The sequence below is a fragment of the Trichomycterus rosablanca genome, chromosome 24 (assembly GCF_030014385.1).
Source record: "Trichomycterus rosablanca isolate fTriRos1 chromosome 24, fTriRos1.hap1, whole genome shotgun sequence".
Taxonomy (NCBI): domain Eukaryota; kingdom Metazoa; phylum Chordata; class Actinopteri; order Siluriformes; family Trichomycteridae; genus Trichomycterus; species Trichomycterus rosablanca.
In genome coordinates, this window is record NC_086011.1 from 2,734,325 (window position 1) to 2,758,434 (window position 24,110).

At 42.9% G+C, this 24,110-nt stretch overlaps 1 protein-coding gene across 3 annotated transcripts in view; it reads left to right on the plus strand.

Moving 5' to 3' along the window:
* Nucleotides 1-24,110, plus strand: part of dock3 (dedicator of cytokinesis 3) — a 132,041-nt gene that overhangs the window by 7,196 nt on the left and 100,735 nt on the right. For all 3 annotated transcript variants that reach the window (XM_062987080.1, XM_062987081.1, XM_062987082.1), the window contains exons 2-3: nucleotides 16,190-16,273; nucleotides 18,607-18,647. In XM_062987080.1, coding sequence (XP_062843150.1) covers nucleotides 16,190-16,273; nucleotides 18,607-18,647 — 125 coding nt within the window. The remainder of the gene's footprint in view (nucleotides 1-16,189; nucleotides 16,274-18,606; nucleotides 18,648-24,110) is intronic.

Sequence of the window (24,110 nt, forward strand, 5' to 3'; positions counted from 1 at the left end):
ACAGCCTCCTTCTCGGGAGCGCGCATAGGATGATGTAAAACGTGTCTATGTAGAGCGCGCACTAGTTTTTGTGTCATCACCTCAGTGAGCACCTCCACAACCAATCAGTGAGCTCCAACCTCCTACCCCTCCCACCCCTCCCTTACTGTGGATGCGCGAATGTCCTAATGTCTCCGTTTTTAAAGTAAACCCGAAGCAGAAATTTGGCGCTTCACATTTTTTTAAAATACCGTCACCATTTTTAAATACCGTCATCATTTTTAAATACCGCGGTATGCCGTAATAACGTCATACCGCCCAACCCTAGTCACAGGTGGCTCGGTGGGTAGCACTGTTGCCTCACAGCAAGAAGGTCCTGGGTTTGATCCTCAGGTGGGGCGGTCCGAATCCTTTCTGTGTGGAGTTTGCATGTTCTCTCCGTGTCTGCAGGCGTTTCCTCCAGGAGCTCCGGTTTCCTCCTACAGTCCAAAAACATGCAGTCAGGTTAATTAGAGACACTGAATTGCGCTACAGGTGAATGGGTGTGTGTATGTGTGTGTGTGTGTATCTGCCCTGCGATGGACTGGCGCCCCGTCCAGGGTGCTACTGTGTGCCTTGCGCCCATTGAAAAGCTGGGATAGGCTCCAGCACCCCACAGCGACCCTAATTGGATAAGCGGATAATAAAGTGAGTGAGGAATACAGTCACAGACAATTTAGTATCTCCAGGTCACTTCACTTGCACGTCTTTAAACTGTGGGAGGAAACCGGAGCTTCCGGAGGAAACCCAAACAGGCACTGGGAGAACATGCAAACACATACAAAGAACCTTCTTGCTGTGAGGCGACAGTGCTACCCACCGAGCCACCGTGCCGCCCCCATGGTTATCTGTCAGTTAAGGCAATAGAATTGTCCCATAGTAGGAACGGATGCTCATTTTATTTATTCTGAATGCAGCAGTACTTAAGACGACGTTAGTACTTGAATAATTTAGCACACAGCGATGGGGTGTATCGATCTTGGAACGACACAGTGCACTACATATCCTATTATGTTTGTGCCTTCGACAAAACATATATTTGTAATATTAATTCTATAACAGCTTTGAACTTCAATAATCCCCCTCGGGATAAATAAAGTATCTATTTAACTGTTTAACAGTAGTAAATGGTATTTTCCTAGTGTTTACTCTTATAAGTGTAGCAGTGAGCATGTTACTATTAAACTGGGTAAACAGCTCCTTTACAAATATCCAGTGCAACCAGTTAGACAGCACATCCTGCCCAAAAGGCACCTCCAACCAATCAGATTGCAGATCCACCCCCAAATGCCCTTGTGCACAAAGCAAGCTCTATAAAGACGTGAAGAGAAGCTCGGTTTAAAGAAACTCCAGCGTCCTGCACAGAGCCCTGACCTCAGCACCACTCAACAGCTCTAAAGTAGAATAAAGTAGAATATCACACACATGCTGTCATATTTTGACTAAATGGGCACAAATTCCCATAGACGTACTTCAAAGTCTTGTGAGAATCCTGTCAGCCAAGCTCACGGTCAGGTGTCCAAATACTTTTGGCCACACAGTGCACTTTTGTATAAAACATTCTTCAGTGTGTGTTTGTGTGACCTACATCGCAGGGAAGTCGTGCACACACACTTTATATTGGAGTTATCCTGCAGCCTAAAGGGACCAAAGCATTGTGGGATTGGAAGCGAGAGTTCAGATGTTGTTATGGTAACCACTGGTACAGAAAGGCCGGATCTGAGCGCTTCTGGCTCAGGGATTCCTGCATTGCCATAACAACACTGTGGATGGAGTAAAACATGCAGTCGGATTGGCGTTGTTTCATAAACACGTCCAGTTCAGTGAGATGCAGGACGTGTTAAACAGTAATTACATTAAACTTAAACTGAAGCGTGCAGTGGGTAGCTCTGTCGCCTCACGGCAAGAAGGGTGTGGGTTCTATTCCCCGGTTAGTTTGCATGTTCTCCCTGTGTCTGCGTGGGTTTCCTCCCACAGGTCCAAAGACATGCAGTCAGGTCATTTGGAGCTACTAATATTTGTCCTAAGGGGGTGTGGGAGTTTGGGCTATCAGTTGGTTTACATAAACTGGGATAAGACTAATATATGTATATGTATATATTTATCACATGGCCAAAAGTATGTGGACACCCTTGCCAGTTACTAAGTTAGCCACGCCCATTGTGAACAAAAAATAAATGACGTGCTTCATTTTTGTGTTTGGAAAACATTCAGTTCTGGCACGATTGTGACATCAAATCCAGTCTTTGCTATGCTGCCACTGTTGGGCCCTTAATCAAGGCCCTTAACCCTGTCCGCAACAAGCTGTCATTGTTCTGTAGACGTTTATCTGTATATATGACGAATAAAGGCTTTCGTCAAGTGTGTCTGAGTGTCTGAAATGTGATCGACTGGCGACCTGTTTGTGGTGTTACCTTCTTTTCACGCACTGAATCAGACCCACTGTGACCCTGACCAGGATTAAGCGATGGTAAAACAGACTATGAATGAATAAATGAGAACTTTAATTATCTGAGTCCTCTGAATGTTTCTCTCGTTAGGGGTCTTTACATTTACATTTTCTGCATTTAGCAGATGCTTTTATCCAAAGCGACTTACAGTACTGTAACAGTATATTGTATTATTGGATTCTTTTTCTTCTTTAGCTTCTTTAGCTTTATATAAACGATCAGAAGTTGTCGGCGTTCCTGGACATTGTTGACGTATCTTTTCTGTGAGAGGTAAAGTCAACATTGATGCAGTTTTATGTGACGCTCCATTACATAATCTTAAACATTATCAATGCAGCGTCGTCTGGTCTGAGAGCTGGAAGGTCATGAGCGTTGGTTTGAGGGATGATGGGATGTTTTATAAGCCGAGGTGCTGTTATAAAGCTTTTAGTTTACTGCCTGGGCCCCTGGATACCTAGCGTCAGGTAGAATCGATCGTTTCTCTGTATATTTCTGAGGAAACATGCCAGGCTTGATGAGAATCGGTGGAGATGAGCGTGTGGGAACGTGGAAAGGTCGATGCACATCAGAAAATTTACAGTCGATTATGAACGATCAGCCCACATCTTTCTTTCACACTTAGCCTTCTATTCATCTGTCTTCTTTAATCCTCGACTGCGTCATCCTTCCCTCCATCCACGCCATCCACGCCAGCCACGCCAGCGCCGTTCTGTAGACACGTGTTTTTCTCGCTCGTACTGCTTCTCTTTCCTCCTGCGTCTCTGCTGATGGGAAATCACTCCGCCCTGATTCCCCTCCCCGTGCTAATGGAACTGTGTGGTAACTTAAAAAGGTATAAATATTTAAGTCTGATTTACTTTCCGGCGCATTAGCATGCTGTGATCATTTGGGTTGCCAGATATCCTCAGCACACATTGGTTCCGCTCTGCAGTAATGACTGTTAGGAGTGAAGAGCTCCTACGACCATGAGCTATTTGGTCAGCCGAGCTTTTTATAGTCACTCCTCTACATAGTTTTGGAGTGTGTCTGTAGGAATTTGTGGTGACTTATAATGGGAAGGTTTGTGGTTCTAACCCTACTACTGCATGGTTCCCACTGCTGTGCCTTTAAATAAGCCCTTAACCCACGTTTGGCAAATAAGATCAGAATATTACATAATACATTTGTGAGCTCTGGCACTGATATTCCTGATTCCAATTCATCCCAAAACTGACACTTAATCATGGATCTTGCTCAGGGACACAGGGGCACGATGCTGAAACAGAGAAGGGTCTTTCCCAAATTGCATTTGCTAGCCTGTGGTCCACCTTGCATAAGACATAGATTGGCAATGCGGTTGGGGAACTGGAAATGTCCCAATTATTTAAAAAAGTGTTGTAAAAACACAAAGGTGGGTTTTATAACCCAGTCATTCTAGCCTCTGTTTGTGTAATCCTCCACTACAGCTTTATTTGTCTTTTTTTGTCTATTTTCTTTTTTTCTGAAGCTGTTTTGATTCATGCTATTACGTTTCTCTCCGTTTCGAGTTCAGCCCGCAGGGAGACTATAAATAGCGGCTTTGTCAGAAGTAATTGAATGACGTCTCTTTGTGTTTTTTATGGTCTTCAGAAATCTCAAGCTTCATCAAAGTGCCCATTGATGAAGTCTATTGTACGTCCGAGCTTGTGTTCCATCGGTCCGAGTGCATATCTGCAATGGATGACATGGTCATGTGTTCCAGTTTATAAGGCGAGATGACCGGTGTGGGTTCTATGTTTGAGTGTGTTATTTTGATAAGAGATCTGTTCGGATGAACCGTGCCTCAACAGGACAAGCCTGATATCGATTTTATTAAAGGCTCGGAGGTTCATCAGTCCACAGTTAGCCAGATCGTGTACAAATGGAAGAGTAGGTGGTTACAAACAACCAAGTGTAAAAGGTAGAAAATAGCAAATCCATCCAGTTTGGTGTTGCATCTGTCCATGAGTCGTCTTTATTTCCATAGAAATTCCGAGCCATCTGAAAGCTCCTTTTGCCTGATCATAAGCATGTTACAGAAGTTGGTGGCCTTCCTGGACATTGTTGACGCATAGTTACTGAAACACAGAATAAAATAGTTTTAATGCAGGAAAACAGAGAGAGAGAGGTAGTGTAAGCAAAAACTCACGGACACTAAACACTGCACGTCAAGTTTCACAATGCTTTATTTGCGAGTGCAGGCCTCGTCTTCAGCTATAGAGGATGAGGAGTAATTATAGGGCTCTGAGAATGTTGGGCTGGAGTTCAGTGTTGGGTTCCCTTTTTGTTCTGGGTAGCCGAACCCCCCGCCACCCTTTTTAATTTAGGAAAACAAGTTAAAATTTACATAAACTTGAAAGAGACCTGTCGCAAACAAGTGCATAAAATCAGTGATAAAAAATAAACAACATTCTTCATTTTTGTGGCAGCTGTTCGGAAAAGGCTCAGATCTGGCGAGGTATATATCATATTATGGTCCTATATTATAATCATCATCCCATCACAAATGCAGGGCAGTTGTAGCCTAGTGGATAAGATACTGGACTAGTAATCAAAAGGTCACTGGTTCAAGCCCCACCATTGCCAGGTTGCTGCTGTTGGGCCCTTGAGCAAGGCCCTTAACCCTCATCTGCTTAGACAGTATACTGTCATACTATTGTAAGTCGCTTTGGATAAAGGCGTCTGCTAAATGCCGAAAATGTAAATGTAATGTAAATGTAAATCCCGCTGTAACGGGACACAATAAACGCGAATTCTGAAATGCTGTTTACTGTGTAAAGCTCGACCTGGCACCATAGCTAGTCGCTACTGAGATGTTCGTTCATTTTAAAGGATGCAGGATGAGCAGCAGTGACTCTTGACTTATTAACTGTTGTTAGATGTTTTTTAATTGGCAGTATGGAACCATGAGCTGAATACAGATTGTCCACGTTAGCTTGCAGGGTTTTAGCTGTATGTTCCAGAAGCAAATTCACGTTCACATCCAGTGAGAGAAATAATATCAGTTGTAAATGTTCTCCTGGGTGGTTCACAGATGCAGGACAGGAACAATGTTGATGAGGTGTGAAACGATGTCATTTGTCTGTTCTTCACCTCGTGTAAGGGAGTGACTGGATATGAAGCAGCGAGCTCTGAGACGAGAGCGTGACTGTAATGTGACGTCGCTGCGAGTCAGCGAGCGTGACCGAACTACGAGAAGCTGAGCGAACGCACGCTGGTGAGCCGTTGTGTAACGGAACGGTGATTTCACATCAAGTGAGAGTGAACTCGGCGCGCCTCCTGTCTTACATGAATGAAATGGAAACCGAGGGTATAAGTCCGGACGTATTTGGTCCCCGGACAGAGGAGATGCAGAGACGTAGTTGATTCTGGAAAACGTTGAGCTTGGGTTTGGTGTGTATCCCCTCTTCTTTTCTATCTATTGGATAAAAGCTTCTGCTAAATGCTAAAAATGTAGATGTAAATCTATGACAATGATGTGAAATTGGTCTTCCAGAATTCTGTGAAGGTTTTCCACTAGATCAGGGATGTCCAAACCACGGCCCACAAGCCATTTGTGTCCCGTTAACATTTTTAAAATGGCTCACGAGGTATTTTAGGAATAAAATTAAAGTTGACCCACTGCTAGTCATAGCATAGGGATAATGTGATCAGGGTGTGACTCTCTGTGTGCAAAACTGATCCACATATGAACTCCTGCAGGTGAAAAGTAGAGAGGAAGCGTAATACAATCGCGTAATTGGATATAACTAGATTGAAAGAAAAATTGGGGACAAAAAATGCACAAAATGAACAAGACGAGAAGAACAAATCATACTTTCTTGTTTTTATTGTCCTAATTGTTGTAATTGTTTTAAATGTTCCAAAATTTCCAGACATGGTGTTGGGAAACCTGCATGAGATACGTTTTCAAAAAGAGCACATTTAAAAGCGAACTAAAATGCAACGTTTTAAAAATTGCGAGATGGAGCAGTGAACGAACACGGAGCTTTAAGCCGCTGTAATGGTGGCTTAGCCTACTGGTCCAGTTAGTGAAGGAAACACCATCTGGTCTGTAATCCTCCGGGTCCATCCCTCTTTGTTCCTCTGTGCCTGGAGGCAGAAATGATGTGAACACACAGCGACACGGTACAGTACGGTACAGTTCTGCCTACAGTACACTGCAGTCCTGTCTTTATAATAAATACATCCTACTTATTTCCTACATAGAGAACCACAGCATCTTCTGCTTCCAGTTATTATTTCTGCTTTACTTAAATAATGTTCTTATGGGAAGAACCTCGAACCTGAGTTTTCGAATCTCTGCGCTGGTGTGCTAGCGGAATATCCTGCTGTGCCACCTGGGCGCCCATGTTGAAGGTATTTGATGTGGTTCAGTCTTGTAAAATAATATCTTATGGACTTCCCCAAACTGTTGTAACCAGCTTGGAAGCATATAAAGCACTTTATATCGTTGATTTGATAGTGGTTGATATGGTTGATTTGTCAGTAATGGGTGTGGCTTAAATACCAGAACGTTTACCTATTATCCACAATTTATGTTGACCAGCCCTACACCAGTCCAGTGTCCAGTGTTAGATGTAATTAGAGTTTCCAGTCCGGTCTGCTGCTGCGTGCTGTTATACTTCATATAAACGATCATCACCTCATTAACTTCCTGCTCAGCGTTTGCCCGATCTCAGCTCCGCTCGGCAGCAGGAGTCCGGCCAGTTTGGCCTCACTTTAAAAGTGGCGCTGACCTCTTTCAGCGCTGCTCTGGCACTGCCGGCCATCGGGTGGACAGATTGGGAACAGACGGTCGTCTGGATGCGCGTTAAAACTTCGGCTTCCTGTTCATGGCTGAACGGGAAACGCCACAGCAAGCCAAAAACTCACCGGTACAGAGAGGAAGAGGAAGAGTCGGAGGCTGGAACAGACGCAGAGGGAGCAGAAGGAGGCCGAATCTCCACGGGCTCGCTGAGAGAGAACGTGTATTAAATATGAGAGGTGACAGGTTGGCTAGAAAAGGATTTAGCTGTTTGATAAATCACCAGGAGAGGCACGAGCGGGACACAATTCAAAAACCCAAAACTTTCTGTGGAGTTCTAACTTGGTAAATATTTCTTGCTGCACTGACGTTTGAGCGATGGTCTCTTAGAATGCACAGTGGTGGGTCTAAAATGTTATACTTGTTATGGTATACTACTAAATTCACAGGAAAATGTGCTTCATTTCACATATCTCGCTATTCAAAAATCACAGATTTTACAGATTGTTAAAGAAAAGAGCCACATTTCACCACGGTCATTAAATGACACTCATAAATTAAATGATAGAATAAATGGAAGCTACAACACACAACAACACACAACCTTAACGGTTGGATGTAAACCAAAAACATCAAGCGACGGTGCAAGGCTTCATGTTCCGTCTCGTCCATGTTTTGACGCCCACCCTCCCTCTGCGTCCACAGAATTGGTTTTTTTGGGGCTTTAGACTTTGACATCTTGGACATTTTGACTTACTAATTGCTAACTGAATTGCCGTAGGTGTGAGGCACTTGAACGCTACGAGATTGAAAAATGTTAAATTGCTAAACAAACACCTTAAAGTTTGAATTTCACAGCAAATTGCATCTTACACTGGAAACGGCTCGTTTCACAGTTAGTGATGTGATTTTCACGGCCGTGAATTAGGTAGGGTCCTAATCGTCATATATACAAATACAGTACAGTCAGTACATGACTTTATTTTCTCTGCATATCGTTTTGGGGGACGTCTTAATAAAAAGTGGCAAGCTGTTCCACAGATTTGGGGTGGCCACAGCCACCGTTAGACCCTTGAGCAAAGCCCTTAACCCTCTCAGACTGACCCTGCACTGTACACGTGTATGTATGTATAACACATAAAGGCGCTCTGTGTGGTTTGTTCTGCTGGACTCTCAGCGCTGACCCATTATTCCAGCCGTTTGGTCGGTTCAAACCGCCTCGAGCGAGGCTCCTAATGTTATGGGGTCGTGTATGTTTGTGACATGCTAGCGTTTCATTTACAGAACATGGATGTGAACAATGTCTCTGACCTACTTTCATAGGAATTCATGCTTCTCATAATACACTTATTCTGACCTAACGAACGGTACATGGCTGCTGCCTGGCGCATTTTTAGGGGAAGACGACTGGCTTTTAACATCCAAATCTAAAAGAAGAGATTTAAAATGTGAAAGTATTGGGACGCCCTTTTTGATTGCTGAATTTGTGTGTTTTAGCCACATCAGTTGCTAATAGGTGTAATAAATCAGTCATATAAAGTAAATGATATGCTTCCAACTTTGCAGCAATAGATTAAGGAAGGCCATTTCCTCTATAAAGCTCTATAATTCCTTAAGTCCTCTCACTGCTAAATGTGTTTGGTGGCCGAACACCTTCGCCAGGACTTAATCCAACGATACGTTGGTGGAAATTTGGCATCAAACTCCTGTTTTACATCAGTTTTACTTTTACATTTACAGTATATGGCAGATGACTTACAATTGAGACTTACAATTGACTTACACTTGATGGTTAGAGGTCTTGCTCAAGGGCCCAACAGGCAGATTTGGGGCTTATACCAGTGATCTTCCGGTTACTAGTCCTGTATTTTAACCACTGAACCACCACCGCCCTATCATCTATGCAGTTCAGGCTTAATAGGAACCTTTGGAAGTTGTGGACTAGACCTGTCACCCAGTAAGCTAAAATGTCCCTCTAGGCCGCCCTGCAGAAACGAATAGTTAATAAAATAAAAGTAATAAAATAATTCAGCACAGCAGTGCGTATGTACGACGCATCACATCCCAACTGTGTTGCAGTGTCACATGACTCATCACATCCCTGCAGATACACAGCCTAATCAATAGCTCCTATTACGGGCTGAAAAATAACACTACTGTGACTTTTTTGTCCTTCCTCATCCCCCCTCCCGCCCCCCATCCGACAGGGATGGAAACGACACAAAAGACAGAGAGAGAGAGACGGTGTTGCTCGATCAGAAATGCTTGTGTGGCACATTCCGGCTTGAGTCAGACCTCCCTGTTACGTAGCCTGGCACATCATATACTACAAGCTCAATTTTTATACAGTATTAACACACCAGCAGTCCATGGGTGGCATAATGCCAGTTCTGTTGCCCTTAAAATGATCCAGACTCTAGAAAAAGGGCCTCATTTGGCAGATGAGTTGATGAGTGTGTATAATATGAGATGACTTGATTAACACACATTCTACAGCTAGTTTTCTTTTTGTGTATTTTATCAGGATATCCTACATAGTACATTTATAATTAAAATATGTAGTGGTAAAATACATCAGCCGAGCTCTGGGGATCCGGGTTTAGAATCTCAGAGCATGTTCTTCACATTTGCTGACACAATATCTGCTCTTTTCAGCTATAATATCTTATGCTTGACATTGTTTACACATCATATTCCAGTAATTTACCTTTTTCTGTGCTACATATTGTAGAACTACACTACTGGTATGCGCTAATTAAACAGACTGTATCGTCTACTATAGTCAGCTTTCAGGTGGGATGTTTGGGCTTTTGGATTTAAAGCAAAGCTGTCATAATTCACACACACACACACACACACACAACACACACATGCTTCTCACACTGACTTGATTTTTTTTCTGCGGTTTATATTTTCCAAACAGCTTAACAAATTTTTTAGGTCAGTAAGTTGATCTGATTATCCGACTGTAGCGGGACCCTGAAACAGAACGCCTCCCACAGCATCACCACACACACACACACACACACACACACACACACACACTAATTCTATGTTTTTGTTTTGTCCCACTCGTTCATATTGCATTAAAACATACTGTTTGCTGTTTGCCCTTCAGCTCAGGGGTTACAGACCTCGCTGTCGGTTCTGTACTGTTACTGCAGCCTACAACAACATTGCTGATAGACGCTGTGTGGGCAGGAGAGGGAGAGTTGAAGAGAGTGGGTGGCAGGGTACATTATTTTGCTATTGTTGAGTTAACCTCGGTGAACTTTTGCAGCATCACTATATTAAACAACATACAGTAAAAACTCCTAAGTTTACACATATTTTTAATTTACTTATAAAATACAGACAATATTTTCTGTGTTTACAAATGTTTACATACCACATCATCTGAAATTAGTCCTGATTTCTGATGAAGCATACACTGTCAGAGACATCTATTGCTGCTGTTTGAGTTGGTCACTTCATCAGTGGTCACAGGACGCTGCCCACGGGGTGCTGTTGGCAGGATATTTTTGGTTGGTGGACTAGCAGTGACAGCGAGGTGTTTAAAAACTCCATCAGCATTGCTGTGTCTGATCCACTCATACCAGCACAACACACACTAACACACCACCACCATGTCAGTGTCACTGCAGTGCTGAGAATGATCCAACACCCAAATAATACCTGCAGAGAAACAGATGGACTACAGTCAGTAATTGTAGAACTACAAAGTGCTTCTATATGGTAAGTGGAGCTGATAAAATGGACAGTGAGTGTAGAAACAAGGAGGTGGTTTTAATGTTATGGCTGATCGGTGTATGGCCTTCCACACGTCGCCCTTGGTTTAAAGTGGCTGTGCCGGATTTGTTTGCCATTTATGTAGTAAGCATATGACAAATAGAGGCACCTACAAACATATGAGAAACACAAGCTTGCCCTGTCATGCCTGTCCATTAAAATTCCATCTAATGCTGCATAATCCTTTATTAAATACTTTTGTCCCTGTTGTCACCCGCAGGAGACGCTGCCTTTCACCTAAATTAAACGTTATTGTTAACGACATCGGTGGCACAACGTCAGTCAACCCAGACTCTCATTTCCATGATTGGATCTGGATTAAGTCATTTGTTCTGATGGGTTTGTTGCAGGAAGCTACTGTGGATGTAAACCGGACAAGCTGAGGACCCAATCTGACCATATTAAACATATTTAATTAAATCTTTAGACTTGCTGGATAGTAGTGAAAACATTTTGTGAATTATTTAAGGAGGGTGAAATATGTTTATGCATAATTATCACATCGGTATATTGGACATGCCCCCCACCCCCTAGATTTGGAAATATAGATGAGTTCCTACCCTGCATTGGTCCAGTTTTAAATGTATTTAAAGCTCCGGTGTTACACTTATAAACAGAAAGAAATGAAACATGGATTTTCCCCTTTACGACACTCACAAAATTCAGCTGACAAAAGACTAATGCCTGTGGTTTCCGAATCACCCGAATCAAACACTTGATTCCCATCCTCCAACCGTCAGTGACATGGCTGATAGATGCCAACACTACCAGCCAAACAGCCTATTCAGTGTATTTGTCGTGGCAGCAGGCGGTGTGCCCAGACTGGCAATGAGGGTGCTAAGTGTTTAGGTAAAACAGGCTCTGGATGAGAGCGAAACTAAATGCATTGTTCAGCAGCCGCTGCATTTCTGTCTCATCCATTCAGTTTATTGTCGTCCTCAGGCTGGGGCAAAAGCAGCTCACTAAATTTTGGGTCAAAGAGTGTTTTAAAGTGTTTTTTCTGTCCTGTTTCTGTCAGAGCGTGCAGTATTTGGACATTTGGACCTAGCAAACATATGAGAACAGTCAGTATCTAAATCTGTTTTTAGGATGCTGGTTATAAGCAAAGTGATCGAAGAAATGAACTGAATTCACAATTTGGGAGAACATTTTTCTGAATTGATGAGTTTCAGGTTTAGGTTGTATTTATTGATGCAGCAGCGGTATGTGCTGAGTGACAACACGTTTCCAGAGCTCTCTGAAGTCCATGTGGCAATATTTACCTCACTTTCTTAACTGTTTATCCAATCAGGGTCACAGGGGGGCTCACAGTAACACCAGTCCATCACAGGGCAGACACACACACACAGACACACACACACACACACACATTCACCTATAGGGCAATTCAGTGTCTCCAATTAACCTGACTGCATGTTTTTGGACTGTGGAAGGAAACCGGAGCTCCCGGAGGAAACCCACACAGACACGGAGAACATGCAAACTCCACAAAGAAAGGACCCAGACCTCCCCGCCTGGGGATCGAAACCAGGACCTTTTTGCTGTGAGGTGACAGTGCTACCCACTTAGCCACCGTGAGTTTACCATTATACTATTTTATTGAATAGGATAAAGCGGTGGTAAAACAAAGACAATGAAGGAATTAATGTGTGATGCAGTTTATGTTTATCCATGTCCCTTAAAAGAAACCAAATTAAGTTTTTAAAGTAGCCTAGTCGAAGTCCAGACTTCAACTGAATTAAAATCAGGTGGCAGGACATTAATGGGGCCATTTATACTCAAAAGCCCCCCCAGTGTGGCTAATTTGTACTAGAGTGATTTAATAGACTGATCTTGTTATAAGCTTTTCCAGTCACTACTTTTTTTTACATGGGTGATATAGGTGTTACGTAACCATTTGGTACGAGAATCTGAATCATTTGATGTGACGTTTTCTCTACGCTGTATTTACATATGCTTTACTTAATCCTCTAAAATATAAGATTGAATATGAGTGTAAGATTATGTAAGGGCTGTGTGAGAGCGGTTCTGATCTGGGTCGGGTTACGTAAAGCCTGTGCTCTGCCAGATCAAGTGAAATTTGGATAACGACTTCAGATACATGAGAGTGAATAAAGGCTGAATGATTGTGCGTGGCTGTGAACACTCACTCACCTGATTGGCAAATAGTGAGATTTTGCTAATGAGTGTTAATCAGACTGCCATCTAGTGTTTACCATCCTCAGTACAGTTTTCATGAGAGGGATTTACACATGCTGTGCTTTTCTTCTAATACTAATATTCACATGCAATACAAATGTGAAATGTGTATGGGGGGGGGTGTACAACAATATTCAACCACTATTTTCTGCTCACGCTGGAGGATATTTTCAGAACTCGCTGTTGATTCTGAAAGATGCATCTCACCCTGGACACGATCTTTTTTCTCTGCTTCCACCTCCAGACTTTTTTCCCATTGTGCCATTGTAAAATTGAATAAATACTGCCCTCCTACCCCCCCACTTCAGCATCATTGCAATACGACTAGTACTGAAGTGTAAAGTGTAAAGTCCCTGCACATTTTGCAATAATACTGTTATTTGTACATGTGCATTATCTCTACTATAGAAAATGTGACACCTATTGTAGCACGTATTAAATTTTTTTTATATACTATATATATATATGTATATATATATATACTATATATATATATATATATATTTATATACTTTTTCTCTTTATACTTTTACATCTTAATATTTAAAGACTTCATTGTGTGTATTTTATAACTGTAGTGTGTATGTGTATGCCACAGTGTATGTTCTTGTTTTTCCAAGCACAGAAAATGTCGTAGTATTTTATATACACCGATCAGGCATAACATTATGACCACCTTCCTAATATTGTGTTGGTCCCCCTCTTGTATTCTGACACCTTTCTGTCAGCCTTTCTATTAGAACCAGCATTAACTTCTTCAGCAGTTTGAGCTACAGTAGCTCGTCTGTTGGATCAGACCACACGGCCCAGCCTTCGCTCCCAACGTGCATCAATGAGCCTTGGCCGCCATGACCCTGTCGCCGGTTTACCACTGTTCTTTCTTTGGATCACTTGTGATAGATACTGACCACTGCAGACTGGGAACACCCCACAAGAGCTGCAGTTTTGTCTCGTACGGTTGCTTAGTGTTGATCACATGTTCTTAAAAGCCTGATTTCATCTTCCTTACTTTTCCTCTATGTCCATGTACAGGTTTCACCTCCATATGAGTCTACTGGCCAGGCCAAGGCTTTTAACAAATGTAACTTGGTGATTATTTTTTTCCATATCCTTGTCAATTTGACCATCACCCCAGTGCTCACTGCCACTCATTATGTGTACATTTAAGGTGGATATTTGCACTGGAAGCATATTTAATAACAAAAAAAAAATATGGTTGAATATTTGTTTCCTATTTTAGTAAATCAGAATCAGTCTGTGTGTTTGGGTCTGTCACTAGCACACATGAATTGGTTTTATGTGTGTATTGTGTGGTTTTATGTGTGTATTGTGAGTGTCACTGTATGTTTGTGTATCCATTAGCAGTACAGGTGAGGAGGTACTATAGACCCGGAGCATGATATGCTGAGTACTGATTTCCTGACCTGCTTCTTGTGTTGCTGCAGGCTAGAGCTTCACTTGTCTATAGTCAGATGACTAGTGCACCCGTCACAGTCCCTCATGTGAATTGCACTAATCAGACGCCCACAAACAGAAACACAAACACAGAAACACACACACACAAACAGAAACACAGTGAGTGTGAAGATTTACACCTGGTTTATGTACCCAGAATCACTTTCTATTCAAAGGAATTCTAATCTAATGATCTTATTTAATCTTTATTAATATAATCAAGTCTCTGAGTTTTTGTGGTACTTTAAGTTTAAATCCTTTAGGAAAAACACTTGTAATGACGTTTTTAATTATTTACAGTTAATAGAATCCTAACAGAGAAAGACTCGGCACGTCTTCCAGTTCTTTCCTGCAACCTGCAGCAGCACTTTCAAATAATGATTAAATATTAATAGTCTTTGGGGATAGATCACATATGGTATTATTTAAATTAAATAGTGTCTTTCCTGTCATGTTCTTAAGTGAAAAATGGATTAAGGTGGGATTATGATGAAAAAAATCGCTCTTTGATTTAATCCTATATAAACCCGAACCGCTAATATTTTCTTTCTGGAATGAACACTGTTGAAAATACAGGGGGCTGATGTTACTGATCTTTAATCACATTAGAATAACCAACTAACAGATTGCTTCTTAACCAGTTAGTTTAGGTTAAGAAGGGCCACAGACTAGCACATTTACGTTTATGACATTTATACGATTTGAGCAATTGACAAGTGCTCAGATAGCAAACAGTGGTAGCAGTGGGGCTTGAACAGGCAACCTTCTGATTACTAATCCAGTTCCCTAACTGCTGAGCTAGCACTGACCACAGAACATGCCCCCTGCTGGCCAATCTAACTGACCAGCGGTGGTTTCTTGCAGAGCGTCGGACGCAGAATTAAGGCGCCTCAGTAGGAGCATTTTAAGGGATCTAATCATTTAGGCACGCCCTCTTCTCGGGAGCATAAGATTACGTAAAATGTGTCTATGAAGAGAGATCACAAGGTTTTCAGACAGACTTGTTATGAGCTCCATTAAGACATGGTTTAAGAGTTAAGAGTGTGGTGTGGAAGAACTACAGTGTGATTCCTTATAACTTTGGGTTGAATTAGAACAAAGACTGCAAGCCACGCTTTCTCGTCCAACATCGTTGTCTGACCTCACAAATGCTCTTTGTCTAAATGCTCACCAGTTTCTGTTATAGCTGCAAAGCGGGGTCAAGCAACTTTATATCAGTGACCATGATTTTGGAATGGCACGTCCAGCAAGCTAATGGCCATATAGTGTATCTTTTATGTACATTCATTTATTAGTTTATGACCTTCACCTACCACATGTACTTTATGGAAACACAATTGCCCATGTTGCTTTGTACACTTCCACCTATTATACAAACTGTGTCCACTTGTGACTTCCTGGGGGTACCTACAATCTAAGGACTATTAGCAAATTAACGTTATTCCAGAACAGAGTTCATTTGAATGTAAATATTGTTTTGCACCCATCTTGGATGTGTTTCTGACCATCTCATTTTTCTGTCTGTCCTCCTCAGTGATCTGCAGCTTCCGTGGCTCCGTGTCTCACGGCCTGATTCTCGAGCTCGGAGAGACTGTTCAGATCCTGGAAAAGTGTGAAGGTAAGACTGAGTTCAGCCAAAATATCTTCAAGGTGAAAGACTATGTAATCCCTGCAGATTAAATAATATTAAAAGAACAACAACAGCTAATATAGACGCTAGGGTGGCTCTACACAGGCTGAAGGTCTGCGCTGGATTAGTGCTCTGTCCAGCGTGTTCCTGCTCTGTAGTAAATACAGGACCCATTGCGACCATGACCAGGACAAGGTTGTTGCTAAAAGTTAAAGAAAATGAAAGTGAACAAGGTGGCACAGTGACCTAATATGCTAGCTCTCTACTGCTAAAATCTCAAGCATTCAAGTTCAAATCTCAGCTATACTAGTGACCTGACCTGGCTGTGTCTGAGGGAGGGAATGTGAAGGTCCCTCAGCATGATGTGTGGCTCTTTAATTTAGCTGATTAAAGACTTCCCTAGCTACTCTTCTGAGAAAGCTTGTCAGCCTATGTCTGTGGGAATTGGTATGGCTGGGCTCTGATGTTGGTCAAGAAAGTCTCAGTTGATGTTCCAGTTCATTCCAGAGCTGTTCAGTGAGGCTAATGTCAGGACTCTGTGCTGGTCACTGGAGTTTCTTTGATCAAGCTTGCTTATTGATCTTCCCTAAACTGTTGCTGCAAAGTTGGAAGCATATCATTTCCTTTATATAACTGAGTTATTACATCTGTTAGCAATTGTTGTGGCTGAAGCATATAAATTCAAGAAAAAGAAGGGGTGTCCAAATACTTTTGTTCATATACTGGTTTTGAAGCCATATCTAAAACTGTAGGACTTTACCAGACCACAGTGAGAGTTTTAAAACAAAGATGGGATTAGCCTGCTGAAATGTGTACAAGGGCTCAGCGACAACTTATCCGGGAGTCAGAAAAGATTCCATAAGAGGCCTAAACTGTTCATGCTTGTGTTAACTTGATCCTGTTCTGAAATCAATTTAAATAAAAGCCGTACGTGATGTTTAATGCACATAATTTTATAATAAAGCATCATTATAAGTACCAGAAACACAAATCCTGAATATTCTGTATTATTGTAGGTTTTATGACCCTCTGGGTTCTTCGGTTCGCTTGGTGTATGTTGCGATTTAAAGGTCAGTCATAAAGAAAGCTCGTTGTGTTCCGCTCTCATCGTAGCGTGACTTCAGTCTGCCGTTTGAGGCCCGCGGGCCGAGGATGAACGATGGCACTGGAACACGGAGCTCGTTGCCCTGATGTCGTTCAGTGATGTGTTACCTTCTAAGTGAAAGTGAAATATGATTCGGTCTGGGCTTCAGCGCTGGATGTCACCAGCTATTTACTGTTTATTTAAAATACATTGACTGCAGCGCTGGAACTGGAACGTCTCTGCTGTCCTCGTGGTTCCTCGTGCTAAATAAACAGCCGTTTATAAAATGTAATGAAATAAAAAGGTGTTTATTACCCAAGGTGTGCAGTACTGATGGAGAAATACTTTTATAACCTACTCACGTAATATATATATTCTATTTATTGATGCATTTTCTCTCGATTTAGTGTAGTCAATTTGTCTTCTTGTGGATCCCTAATTTTATTTGAGGAGGGTATATTGCTGCTCCGTGAACCCTCTGACCTGTGCGCAGTCCTAGTGGACTCTGCACAGGTGCCTCGGTCTGCTAACCAGGGTCTTTGCACAGCGTTTGAAGACCCCACCCACTTAGTCTGGTCTTTTCCCCACCCAGCAGACTCGCTGGCCAATTCTGTCTGCTGCAGGCACTGCCAATGGTGCCCGCTAGATGGCAACCAGCCGACCGGTAGCAAAGCCGAGATTCGAACCGTGGTGCTAGTGGAATATCCCACTGCACAACCTGGGCGCCCTCGCTTCAAATTTTTTATATTTTTTTTGGATGTTTGCTACTTTCACTTAAATGAACGTGTATAAACTATTTAGTGAACTATTAACAGATTGTTAAAATAGCAGAACCTGCAAATGTTGATAAGCTAGCTTAAACCTTGTACTAAACGCACTAACTAAGACGGGCGGTGCGTGATTAATGCAGCAGGTGCAGCATCTCATTTGGGACAGAGGGACAGAGGGGTGCAGGTGTGCCCCACGTCGCCGGGTGCTCATGAATATTTTGTGCTGTTGTAGCAGACGATCATTAGCAAACAACGCTATCGACACGTGAAGTCATCAGCTCAGCGAGTCGATGTGACGTTACACGCTCTTCCTTATTTAAATCACACCTAGGTACAAACAGGTACCCTGTCCTGCATGATCACATGACCTTTTGGACACTGTTATGAATTAATGTGTTGATTTTAGACCCTCATCAGTGTATTGTACTCATGGCCACCAGTAACCTCGTTTCATTTTCCTCTTTCAGGATGGTTTCGAGGATTCTCCACGAAGAAACCTGATATCAAGGTAAACTGAATTATCTTCCACATTAAATCACTTCAGATCTTCAGAACTGCATGATATGATTTAATCAGTGGAAAATATCTGTGAGACCTTTTCATCTGTGGAGTTTTTGTCACGCTGGGCTTTATTACCACAGCTTAAGCTTGTCAGGAGTCAAAACCATGATGAAATTTTAGCCTTGTGCTTGGTCTTTTCTCTCTTTTTCTTTTAGTTAAGCGTAGAGATTAGGTTTCTGCTCCTGGGGACCCCGATCGCATCTTTCTTATTCGCCCATACATGCCAGTCCCTCGCACGTAGAGTCACACACTGATCTCTGTACAGGCGCCTCGAGCTACTAACCAGGTTCCTTACACAGCATCAAAGACCCACCCAGCAGAATTTTGTCTGCTGCAGGCACCACCAATCGTGCCTGCTAGGGGGCGCCGAGCCGACCGGTAACAGATGTTTTTATTTTATTATATTATATATTTTCTCACAGTATAGGCCGCCGCACATCATCCAAAATACTCATAATTTTAATCATCTAGTCATCATTTTAGTCATCTGATCATGTTTAATAACTATTTGATAGTTGTTTTACTAGCCAGGATTTTAATTCACATGATTTATTTTACATTTGCACGCGCGTGTGTGTCATTTCCTTTTGAGATGGACCAAACACTCAGAACTCAGTAATAAACTGTAAACCTTACAGTTACTGTAATGCTTCCTGCTGTGCTGTATGTTAATGCCGTTTTATATTTAACTTTAACCATACAAGTTACGTCTTGTAGTGTGTCCGTTTTAGAATTCGCTTCACTTGACGCCGCAGCTGATATCACAACCTCCAGCTTTTATTTAATCTTCAAGCACGCTTTACTTCTTCATGCCTTCACTGACCTAATTGGACACTGACCGGGCTTAAGCCAGTGTGAAGCGAAGACGCAGCACGCCTCACTAAGCTCCGCTCGGAAGGAAAGGTTTAGGGTGTGGAAGGAGGGGGTTTAACAGCAGGTGAATCATGTTTGTCATGGCTCGATCCGTCTGCTGCACATTTTCAGGGCCAGGTGGAACCTGAGAGGAACACGTTGAGATTATCTGCTGTCCTTTCAGTAGGTCCTTATCTCAAACTCCCACTTCACACCTGAGTATGATTCTGTATCTGCTGGAACATTGGAGGAAATAAACGTAGGTAAATATTATTAACAAATCAATCTTTACACAAAGATGCGCAGTAGAATTTAAAGTAAAATAAATGCCATTTATATCTTTGGACTGTGGGAGGAAACCGGAGCTCCCGGAGGAAACCCACACAGACAGGGAGAACATACATTTATATTACATTTAAATTTTTGGCATTTAGCAGACGCCTTTATCCAAGGTGACTTGCATTACAGTTACAGTATAAGCAACTGAGGGTTAATAGCCCTGCTCAAGGGCCCAGCAGCAGCAACCTGGCAGTGGTGGGGCTTGAACCAATGACCTTTTGGTTACTAGTCCAAGACCTTAACCACTAGGCTACGATCCCCATATAAACTCCACACATACAAACTACACACAGAAAGGATCCTGATCACTCAACCTGAGAATCGAACCCAGGACCTTCTTGCTCAACCTGAGAATCGAACCCAGGACCTTCTTGCTCAACCTGAGAATCGAACCCAGGACCTTCTTGCTGTGAGGCGACAGTGCTACCCATCATGCTACCCACAGTTCATAGATATTTAAAATAAATATCTGTGTAAATAAATAAATAGTGCATGCCATGGAACAGTTGTGCATGTTATGATCAGGGGTTTATTACATGTCAGGCTGATGGTAGCCGTGATCCTATGGCATCAGTGACTCGCCTCACAAATGCTGTTTTGACTAAACATAGAAAGATCCTCAAAAGCGTGACCAGTACTCTAATATAAGCAGGATGGGCTGCAGGGTTACTAACCTGCAGACCGATTTTATCATCGTCTGCCACCAGGTCTAGTGCTCGTCTGGGCACAGGTGTGCCACCCCGTGTGTCGTTTCACACATTCCTTCAGGTAAATCCTCCACGTGTGTGTGTGGATGATGCCATGTGGCAGCACTTCAAAGCGCCGTGCTGGACCTGCGCTGCGTTCCCACTACGTACCCAGTGCCAGGATCTCGTGCCAGCCCACACAAATCTACTGTAGAGGTGACACAGCTGGCACAGGGCCTCTAATTAGTAATAAGCATGCCAAGCCCATGCGGAGTAAACTGTAGGTTCGCCGGTACAGTGTGGATGAAGTGAATTCCTGTTCAGCTGTGTGAAGGACTTTTCTTAGTTACTTTATTTGGGAATAAAAAATCATCCTACACTCCTGAGAAGAGGGCGTGTCTAATTTCTTAGTTCCCTTAAAATGCTCCTACTGAGGCGCCTTAATTCTGAGTGATTATCTGACTGAATAACGAGGGAGCATCCGACGCCTCCTCAGCTCTGAAGGCAATCCCAGCATTCAGTGCGGCACAACTTTTCTCACAAAACACTACAAACTTGGTGGACGAATAAATGTGGAGCAACCAACAGAGTTCTTTTCAAAATGTAAATAAATTCTCATTGATGTTTAATGTGTATAAAGGTAGAATTATACAAGTGTCGTTTATTTGTAAATTGGGGCTCGTCAGGGACAGTTTAAATGTTTTCGGTACACGGAGGGAGACGTTAGCTGGCGTGCTAGCTGGTTGTGCCACCTCAGCCCATCGGTTTGAACGGCCTGAGGCTAACTGTGTTAGCTTAGTAAGCGAAAACTGCAGTGACGAAATGGCCGTAATCGCTGTATAAGTAGTGCATCTAAATAATCTGTTTTATGAGTTCGAGGTCTTATTAGAATCCTCTCTACTGAGGCAGCTGATCAGGTAGGCAGTAGGCAGCAAGGCAGCTCACTAGGTTTTCAGACAGATACTGAGAGGGGCCTGGATGATTTGCTATACATGGTCTGGTCATCAGTCTGTGATCTGAAGCGTATATAGAATTGGGTTACGCATCTAGACAACATTGTGAAGTTCAAAAGCAAGAGACGTCATCAAAAAATACATTCACAGTCCATACGTCACCATTTATTCTGGAAATAGACTCTTATTGTCTTAAATCTGTAAATCTGTATTGATTTAGAATAAAGCACACCACTATGAGACTGTGGAGCAGTACAGCTGTGTTTACTGGGGTGATAAATCCCTCTTTACCATCCTCAAAATCCTCAAACAGCATTCAAAATGCATAAAACAGTGAGATTCCAGACGAGAAATCTACAGAAAACTAGGTCCATGGCGGAGCTGGACTGGCCTGCACGGAGCCCCAGCAAGACCAAGCCTTTAATAACGCCGTTGGGTTACAGTAGGATCTATTGGGATCGGGTCGTGTGGGGGGTATTTTCGAGGACTCATGATCGGTGTGTGGATAACTAGAAGACGCTTCGGGCTGTAACAGAGAAACGGATGCGTGACTCAGTGCTAGTCTATAGGGGAGAGATGTTCCGTCTCCTGCACCGCCACCGCCGCCATGATTGATGACTCCAGCGCTGCCCAGGAGCAACAACATCTGAACCAGAGCAGCGGCGAGGAGAACGAAGAGCAGTTTACAGCCGGATCATCAGCCATGCAAGATAGGAGCATGCTAGCTTTCATGTGCATTACACCAATACAGGTACACCATATGACCAGAAGTGATCAGACGCTCGACCATCAGCTTGTTGGACATCGTGTTTCAAAGAGTGACCTCTGTGTGATCTTTTCAGCTATAACAGCAGCTGCGCTTTTTTCTACTTATTGATGCGTTTTCTCCATTTTTCTCCTAATTTAACGTAGCCGATTAGTCTTCCGCTGCTGGGGATCCCTGATTGCGTTCGAGGAGGGTATATTCGCCTGCTCCATGCCCCCTCCGACGCGTGCGTGGTCCCTCAATCCCTTCTTTTTTTGCCTGGACTTCGGTGGCACATGAGGCTCATCCACTTCTCTATAGGCACCTCAGGGTTCTTGCACCAACTTTATTGTTCCGGTCTTTTCCCAACCAGCAGACTCAATGGACGATTTTGTCTGCAACAGGCACTGCCGACTGTGCTTGCTACATGGCGCCCAGCCGACCGGTAGCAGAGCTGAGATTCGAACCGAGGTGTTCAGAATTTCAGCGCTGGTGCGCTAGCAGAATATGCCGCCGTGCCACCTGGGCACCCTCTTTTTGCTATTTTTTGAAAAATGTATGTGGGAATTTGTGCCCATTCTGTCAAAAGATGACAGTATTTGTATGGCTGGGCACTGATGTTGGTCAAGAAAGCCTCAGTTGATGTTCCAATCCATTCCAAAGCTGTTGAGTGGGATTGAGGTCAGGGCTCCGTCTCTCCTAATTTAGATATCATACCAATGAAGAAATAAGGAAGCGGCATTGTTATATTGTGGGGACGCTTTGCTGCTGTAGGGTCTGGTCAACCTGCCATAATGGATATGGATACTTGGTGCACCAAGGGTCACTGAGTTGACAGCATACGATTGACTTTATATGCAGTAGGTGTGGTGAAACCTGGACACTTGAGCTTCATAACCAGGAGGAATGTTTACATACCATAAAGTGTAGCACTAAACTGGTCAATAAGTTGATTTGTTGTTGCTAATAAAGCTAAACTTTCTGTTCTAGCTAAACCTCGTCATCCTGTTCTTAAGGCAAAATGACAAGAAGCGTTTTGTCAGGCTGGCAGAGCTGGCAGACAAACGAGCATCTCCCAGATTAGCATGAGCCCCTATACAATAAGCTAAACAATAGAGCTCTGTTTGATTGACAAGCGAGCGATGCGGACTGTCAGCGGTTTAAACAATGCACATTCACTGAGCGAAGAGAGTCGGCTTAATAAAACGCTTGGCACGACTGACAAAGCGCGTTGGCAAAATGATGGGCGCCCAGTGGACGTTTAACACGAAGCATAATCAGTGTGGCTCAGCGTGGTGCACTTTTATCTAGTTTGTTCTTTCAGGGAAGTTTTTATAGTTGCATCTTAATGTCTTTAAAGTTAAATGAGATGAGAAAAGATGCTTGCGGGTTCGAATCTCAGCTCTGCTACCGACAGGGTGGGCGCCTACATGGACGATGACTGGCTCTTCTGAGGGTGGGAGTACCGGAGGGGGTTCCTACTGGCTGATTGATGCCGCTTGCACAAAGATGGGTGATAATTGGTCTGTGACTCTCTGTGTGCTATATGGATCTCCATTCAAATCAACCTTGTTTATGTATATATATATATATATATATACTGTATATGTACACACACACATACGTAAAGGACCCTCACCTGTTGTATTTAACAGCTTAACAAAAGTCAGGGTTTCTCTCAGGTTCAGCGCAGAAGAACGTCTGTAGCCTAATCCATTTTAAATCAAGTACAGTCGCGATATGATCGATTAGCCCTCGTACGTGTTTTCACTTAACCAGAGACGAGACGAATCTAACAGGAAGTGCTTCTCCGACATTCTCGGATGGTTTGTTCA